The sequence below is a fragment of the Cryptotermes secundus genome, unplaced genomic scaffold (genome assembly GCF_002891405.2).
Source record: "Cryptotermes secundus unplaced genomic scaffold, Csec_1.0 scaffold245, whole genome shotgun sequence".
Taxonomy (NCBI): Eukaryota; Metazoa; Arthropoda; class Insecta; order Blattodea; family Kalotermitidae; genus Cryptotermes; species Cryptotermes secundus.
Window position 1 is genome coordinate 79,774 of NW_019736398.1, and position 8,305 is coordinate 88,078.

Genomic DNA, 8,305 nt, shown 5'->3' on the forward strand with positions numbered 1-8,305 from the left:
TTGGATCAAATACAAACAAGAAGCAAACTATACCAACCGAGCGACTGCCACTTGTCGGTGAAGTTAGTGCCAACTTTAATGGATAGAGGGTGTTGCGTGGTCAGCACAATGAATCCCTATGACCATTAATTTCGGTTTTCTAGATCAGAGCCACCATTTACTTGAAATAGCTCCTCAATTATCCTCATGAGGCTGAGTGGACCACATTCCAGACTCACTACTTCTCGGAAAATCTGACAGCGCCGAGAATCAAACCTGGGCCTCTGGATCTGCAGCCAGGAACTCTTACTATTAGACCACAGATGTGGTCAAGTACTTCAATGAAATGATGAGCCTAAAACTTCATGCAGCCCTAAGTCTTCAGGTAATAAGTACTCTTTTTGTATGGATGGTAACTCAAATCCTTATTCAAATATTTCAAACATTCATATTTGAAATTTCTAAAGAAAACAAATTTTACATTACCAACCAGGAGTGATTTTGTTGCACTGCATTTCTCTCTCTTTCAATGTTCTCTGGTATACAAACTGAGTTTCGCAGCAAAGGTCCACAAACACAAAAGTCATGCACCCTCTTTAAAACTTTATCCTGCTTTGGAATTCTTCAATGCCCTGGCACATCAAATTCTATTTCTATAAATTCTCTCTGTTTGCAGTCCACTCAAAAACAAAAGTTTCAACAGTAAACACATGTTCATTCAAGAGCCAATTTGTCAAAATTGCTGAAACTGTGTAACCTTATAAAAGGACTCATACATTTACAACTTCCCCTTCTACAGTAGCACAATCTTAAACACTTGATTCCACTGGCAGAGCCTGTGCATGAACATTAAAGGCATAAGGTTTCAATGAACTGAATTATGCTTGTACACATCATTAAATTCTCATAACTTGAGAAACAAAAAAATAAAATTTGACATCAGTTCTTGCTTTTACCTGTTCTTTCTAAGTAGCTGCTTTTCTTAACATATTTAAATATTAGGAATCCTGGTACAAAGATGGTAGCATATCCAAGTATGTTCAGGCAGAGTCGAAACAGCCAGCTGCCTTCAAAGCTTGAGAGTATAGCCGTATCACCTTTTAAATCCACTACTGAACGGAGTATTTGAGTAATTATGTACACAACAGCTACTGTGCCCAAGAACAACAAGCTGAAACATAAAATACCTCTTTCATTACGGAAATATTTTCAACTAAGTCAGAGGTATTTAAGAAGCAGTACCTAAGCAACTAACTAACTACATGGAGCTCAGTTCTTTTATAGATGCCAATAACTGCTCAGCCAGTCAAGAAATTCCCAGCATTTTATGGAACCCAAAGTCTCATTACCATTTTTCAGCAGCATACCAGTAGTCTCTGTCCTGAGTCAAATGAATCAAGTTCACACTCACCTATGCTATTTCTTTAATAAAAATTGTAATAGTAGCCTCCCATCTACATTCACATCCTCCCTGTTGTCTCTTTCCTTCAGATTTTCCAACTAAAACTCTGTTATGTGCTTCTCTTTTCTCATATGTGCTACATGCTCTGCCCATCTCATGTGCCTTAGTTTGATCATTGTAATACTACTTTGAGAGGAGTAAACAGTATGAAGCTCCTCATTATACAATTTCCTCCATTCTCTTACTATTTCATCCCTTTTAATTTTAAATATTGTTCTCAGCACCCCCTCTGAAACTCTGTGTAACATTTTGTAACAAGCTCCATCCACAACATCCAAGCTGGAGGGCCACTCCTTGTTGGCTGTCTGAAATAGTTTATTCAATATGTTCACAGCAACAATTCAATATTTCATGCAGTAAAATTAAATTTAAAAGGAAAAAATATTTGTAGTCAATTATACACGGCCCACAAGATATTAATGATTTAGTACCAGTGACAAGATTATGCATCATACTTCAAAAATCATAATGAGAAATAAAATTACATAAGAACAACAGTACACATTACATTTTAATTAGACCCTATCATTACTGTTTCTTCCCCAGTAAATGAATTATGAACATGGTAGTGCCTTGTATGTGAAAGATTCTGAATCAAAACCTATGCCTGCATCTCTAATTACATAACACATGATGTTCATCTCACTAGCCATGAGCATTCCAAACTCACTTGTGGGATGTCAATGTATGAAGAGACAACCACTTGTTGAACTGTTCCGTAAACATTTATTATAGTTGCACAGTATACACAGATGAACTTCGGTTTGAAGAACTGAAGACTAATAGTATAGTACCAACAATACTACTGCTTGCAACGCCCACACACCTCTGCTCTCCTCAATATCAAAGTCAAAGTCGCATTGCGACTGATAGGCAGTCAGTAAGTCTTGGTGTCAAGCCTCACCTGGGGCTCATGACCAGATAATAATTACTGTTTGACAGTTAGTCTTGTTTTTGTGGGGCGTCCTCTCTGATGAGAGGATGGGTCTGTCTTTTGTATATACATCCACTTGTTGCCATATAAAATTACCTTCAGCCTTCTTGGAAAGGAACTACTGCAGTGAAAATTATGTGAAATGCAAGGGTGATACCAAGAGTCAGCTTACTTACTTACATCTACGAATGTCATTAACTAGAATTCGAGGGCCATTAGTGGTTATCAGGCAATCTGGGAAACACAGTTCTACATACTCTACACATTTTTCATCTAGACAATGACGCCAATAACGAAATATAACACTCCCATATAAAGTAGAAGTGACATTCGTTGGTCTTTAAAGCTGCAGATTTCATGAAACTGACAATTTAAACATCTTACCATTCCCTCAACGCGATTATAATGATGCATATTTCTAGTTCTCTTGTTATACAACTTAAGGCATTGGTACTAAAATACCAGTGCAACTAACGAACGCACTACTATTAACGTAACTTTAACTTACCAAATAATAACCTCATGCGTTCTGTGTATCATTATGACATGCATTCAGTTCACCTTTTTACAAATATTAAAATTAAAAATTAAAGGGTTTAAAATAACCTAACATTACACTCGCGGATGAACATGTACACCTCTCACACGCATCTTTCATAATGGCTAATGTCATGAGTAGTTTTCGTAATGTTCGTGTATGTATGACAAAGATTCTGTTTCACATATCATGCGATAAATAAGGCATTTGTGTAGTGATCAGCATTAATTTTGTATCAAAGTTCATTTCTACAACTTTAACCTAACCTCCATCTTCTTTAAGAATCAACATGCACCAACATTTAATTCTAATCCGTGACACAACGTGAAGTCATCCGTGTTTACTTGGCTTTGTAAGGAATGTGCATACCGTGCATACGATCCTTCTCCTGGGGCCAGGCTGGTGAACCGTGGTGTCTGTCCGTACCCTCCTCTCGTTTGCCCCTGAGCACTCTACTACACCATCAATCAAGCGACAGGTTTTTCAATATATGTATGAACTGATGAAATTAGGTCCGTACGAGTCATGGTTTGTACTGCAAATGAGCCTTCCCACTCCTAGCAAAGAGAAACATACAGCTGACCTCACTGAAATATGAGAAAGTAAAATATTCAGAATTCCTATGTGTTTGTATTTTGGACATCTGACAGTGAGATCTTCAAACCGCTTCAAACTACTTGAACCATGTATGCGGTAGACAACTAATACCAATTTTTCACGAAATAAATCGCATGTTTGCTCATCTGACCCAACAACTCAACACCTTCCTTCTAAGCCCTTTCTTGTTACCTGGTTGTGAACATGAACATAAAAAAACAGGGGAACGCACTCCAGAAACACCATAGGGATGAACCAAGGCCAACACTGTGGATTGTGATGACTTGACTGATTGACTGAGCCCTATACTCTGCAGTGCGACGGGACGTCGCTGAGTATGACTTGAGCCACCATCCTATCTGTTGTATGTGCTGGAAGCAGCTGATAGCTTCTTCCTCTGTTCATAAATACAATGTGTGATAAGACTCCCTTCCCATGTTGAGGTGAGTTAGAAAAAATCCATTGCAGCCCTAGAGCCATACAAGGCATCAAAAAGGGAATCTGGCACATGGGGGTATAACTAGACCACCATGTTACTGGGGGACATGCTGCAAGGCTGATGACCTTGCTCTGTAAAAACATTACCATTGCAAAATCCTAAGATGTGAAAACTGGATGCAATCTGACAGCATCTTCTAAGCCAGGCCATGGTATGAAATTGGCTGTTTTGCTGATAATGATGACTAAGACTGTCATCACTTCAACTCCAGGTGACTGAGACAGTCCCTGAAATATTTGACAGACAGACATGATCTTCTGACTATGCCTTGCTTTATTTTTGTGCAAGTAACAATAAAAAGGAAAATAAGTATACAAGAGCAAAGAAACTAATGGAAGAAGAGATAGATGTATTATATGCAAAGTTAACTCAGATAAATGTTTCATCCTCAGATGGCAGCGAGATTTCTATTCTGTCAAAAGGACAAAGTGCCTGCATGTAACAGACTTCTGCTAATATTATGTCTCATATTTCTGTATCTTACATAAACTGGGGGGGGGGGGGGGGGATTATAATTCCACATAATATTGCAGTGCACTATGCTTTGTGTGTAAGATCAACATGAGACTGTAATAAACCATATGTAATGTGGAACAATAATTCAGTTTGAATCATCTTATTCCTTTGATTACCATCAGATATCTTTTAAGCTTTACAAGAATTTCAATAAAAGTGAATCTAAGTCAGCAGCTTTTGATAACTTGAAAGTAATACCTTCATAAAGGCTTCAGCTGGGGAAGATGTCAAGAACAAGATTAATAATGTCAGACATGTTTACTGAGGGTCAAACCAGTTGCTGGAGAAAATGAAATTATAGCTCTTTAATATTGGTGAAATTTCTAAAATATAAAATATTTATCAACAAATGCCTAACTAATATACTGTGGTATGCCTTCTGAAAGACAGAATTGTGAAGCCACAGACAGCCATTGAAAGGCAACAGCTCCATAAACACACCTATTGCTAGGCAATGGCTCAGTGCCAGTCACATGAAGGCTGCAACAAACGCACACAATAGAAGAGCTGTTGGAAGCAGTGTTTTCTGTGTGGTCTATGCCAAGGCTACATAACATGGACCAGTAGAGTCAGAGTCCAAAGAGGAATTCCAACCCATGTGGAGGTGGGGGTCGAATACCTCCACCGTGACCCTGCGAGTCGTAGGAGGCGACGAAAAGGGAAGTCTCAAATTTGAGAGAGTACTATATGATCTCGAGTACCAAGGGACTCGGACCCGAGAAATACTGCGCTGGCAAGGGCCAGGAGCATATACATAAGACAGACCCGTCCTCTCATCAGAGAGGGCGCCCACAGAAACAAGACCGTAACTGTCAAACAGTAATAAATATCTGGTTATGAGCACCAGGAGGGTGCTTGACACCAAGATTTACTGACTGACTGGCTGTCAGTCGCAATGTGACTTTGACTTTGACATTGACAGAGTCCAGAGCCCACAGGAACAGGAATGTCTGCAGTTGAAGCCACTACCAAGCAATGCAGTGAAGACAGTGACTGAGAACATTAGTCTGTGTGCAACAGTGATCTGTATAGAATGCAGCAATGAGTGGTGTGTTAAAGTGTCCAGTAAATCCAATTACCAGTCCAAACCCTGTAGTATGTAGTCACTCCATCATGTGACAATATATTAGGAATGTATACTAGGAACATAAAGCTTGTTCCCCCCTCTAATCCAAGATATGGACTGGACTGGACATATCCACAAAAGATGAAGTAAATATAACATGCTACAGCAAGCTTCTGAAGGTAAGAATTAGAGATGAGTCATTAGAGCTTATGACCAGGACAATGGCTTCACAGATTTTCCTTCTGATGATAATTCATTATGTACAGCAATAAAAGGCACATTTTTCAAAAGTTCTAATGTCAAAATTAATTTGAATGTAGCTTTCCCTAAAAATGATAAGTGGTCAGTACTGTGGTTGGCTTCTTCCCACATGCACCAGCAGAAGAATGTTATGGATTAAGCAAATTAGGCAGGTTCTAATATCTAATAACATGGCTACTAATTACATTTGATTTATTAGAATGTTTTTCTCTATAATACATTACATCAGTTCCCTACAAACACACCCATCATGAACCTACTACTATAGGAAAAGACCAGAATGTAATATTGCTATCAGTCTATATTATAATACAGAAATATACAGTACATTCTGTACTGTACCATACTTGGTAAGGTGATACAGTATTTAAAAATACAATGAAGCCTAGTCTTAGCAAATCACAGCATGGTTTTAATATCAAGTTTCTTTTAAACTTATAATTATGATACCACTTTTTGTGATATGGAAAGCCAATCTGTCATAGACTGGCTCCACTGTATCAAATATTGATTCCATATTAATAATCACTACTCCATCTAGAGTATAATTTTCACCCTGCTTATTGATGTGAGCATCACAGTCAACTGCAAACTGTCTAATAAATGTCATATAAATATCCTGTTGAGCTAAAATGTAAATAAATACATACAGTGGAAAAGGGGGGAGTAATAATTAATATACTAAAGTGTGTCACTAAGTTTCACTGCTAAGGCATTTATATAAAAGAAGAAACCAACAGGTACTAAAGTGTGTCACTAAGTTTCACTGCTAAGGCATTTATATAAAAGAAGAAACCAACAGGTATCACAAACAAATGAGTTTACCAGTCAGAGGTTGCACCATGTGAAACACAGTGAACATGCTTATAAACCAAGGTATGAAATATAAATTGTACAGTAATGGAAATGGATAGAATTGTATGTTGGTATCATTAATGAACTTCCATCCAAAATGTAATAAGCCTTCATACTTACTCCTTCATGTTACTAGAAGTCCTAAAATGTCATCACAAAATAAGTTTCATGTATGCATTACCTGGATTCTAACATGTGATATGGGTTATCTGAATTACAGATTGAAAAAAAATTAGAAGAAAATATATCACAGTGTTTAAATGGAATTCTCTAGAAAGCCACAAAGCCTTTTCCTACTAAGATACCTATTTTGACACAATTTATTGATATACACCTGTCACACTTATGGACTGATAATAGAACTATTACACATTGCTGGTATTTTTAATTTCTATGGTATGTTCCAGTTCTGTGGAACCGATATCCTGTGGATGGTCACTACACTAATTATAAACATAACGGCCAATTTTGCAGTGCTTTAATTCATAATGTTGCATGGGTAGGGTTAGAAGCAATGTGTCAAGCAATACTGCCCCCTTCTTCTGAAAAGAAATAGACCTTGGTTGGCTGAGATACTGCACAAACTATGCAAGGATAAAATTAGGTGGAACTAGAAAACTGAACTCAGTCTGCGCTTACAAGTACAATGAAGCATTCGTGTATGGTAAAAAAGTATGATGTTCTCAGTGTGGTGAAACTGGGTGCTGATCTCAGTGAGTTAACTCAATCTATGAACAATGAAGGTGTAACATTAACTTCTGTGGATATATTAGTATTTGGCAGTGGCTCTAATGAACTTGATAAGCGAAAATCTAAAACAGCTACCAAACTAATTACTAATGTTGTTACATCAAATAATCATATGAATATCATTCTTCTAAGTATTCCTCAACGTTATGATTTACAAAATTACTCACGGTAACGTTCCCACCTCATGACTCGTGGTACGCGGGTTCAAACCCGGTGGAGGTCGTGGAATTTTTAAGGGCAGAAAAATTCAGGGAACAAGTCCTCCAGGAGGGACTTTAAGCCGTGGGTCCCGTGTCGTAGCTTTATGGCATGTAAAAGAACCTCATATCTCCAAAGGAGGTGACTGAGCTAAATTCAAGGACATTTCCCGCCCAACAGTAGTCTCTAACACCTCTGATAGATGGGGGAAGCATTATAGATACCGCTAAGCCAGTAGAGGCCGAACTCGCTGGCTCGGTCGGGACTGATAGTACGCACCAGTATTGGTAGGGTATAGAGACTGGTAGAATATCATAGAGGGAAGCACAATGGACCAATACGGGTCTCAGTACATGGGGAAACCCACCCTCTCCAATAACTAACTAACTAAGCTTGGAAAAGCTCATCTTGCAAAGCAAATAGCATCTACTGTACAGTAATTGTTTGGAAAAAAAAAAAAAAAAGACAAACCCTCCCCTTGTAGTGGGCTGGCTATCTAACACATCAGTTCTTAATGACCCTTTGTAACAGACACCTCTATTGAGACTACTGCTGTCCAGAGTAAGAATACTCATATGTTGGTATCATGTAATGATAATTGGTCTAATAGGACTTCAAAGAGAATTAAGAAACTTCCTAGGATGAGGACA

At 38.1% G+C, this 8,305-nt stretch overlaps 1 protein-coding gene and 1 long non-coding RNA gene across 3 annotated transcripts in view; one reads left to right on the plus strand and one right to left on the minus strand.

Moving 5' to 3' along the window:
- LOC111869812 (adenosine 3'-phospho 5'-phosphosulfate transporter 1) overlaps positions 1–3,201 on the minus strand; it is a 33,669-nt gene extending 30,468 nt beyond the window's left edge. For both annotated transcript variants that reach the window (XM_023861598.2, XM_023861596.2), the window contains exons 1-2: positions 2,884–3,201; positions 936–1,150 (exon numbers count right to left, since the gene is read on the minus strand). In XM_023861598.2, the coding sequence (XP_023717366.1) occupies positions 936–1,150; positions 2,884–2,927 (259 nt within the window). In that variant the 5' untranslated portion in view covers positions 2,928–3,201. The remainder of the gene's footprint in view (positions 1–935; positions 1,151–2,883) is intronic.
- A 2,822-nt stretch (positions 3,202–6,023) lies between these two features.
- Positions 6,024–7,345, plus strand: LOC111869817. Its single transcript, XR_002843739.2, has 2 exons — positions 6,024–6,592; positions 6,655–7,345. It is a non-coding gene; the product is annotated as an uncharacterized LOC111869817 (long non-coding RNA).
- Positions 7,346–8,305: the final 960 nt, after the last annotated feature.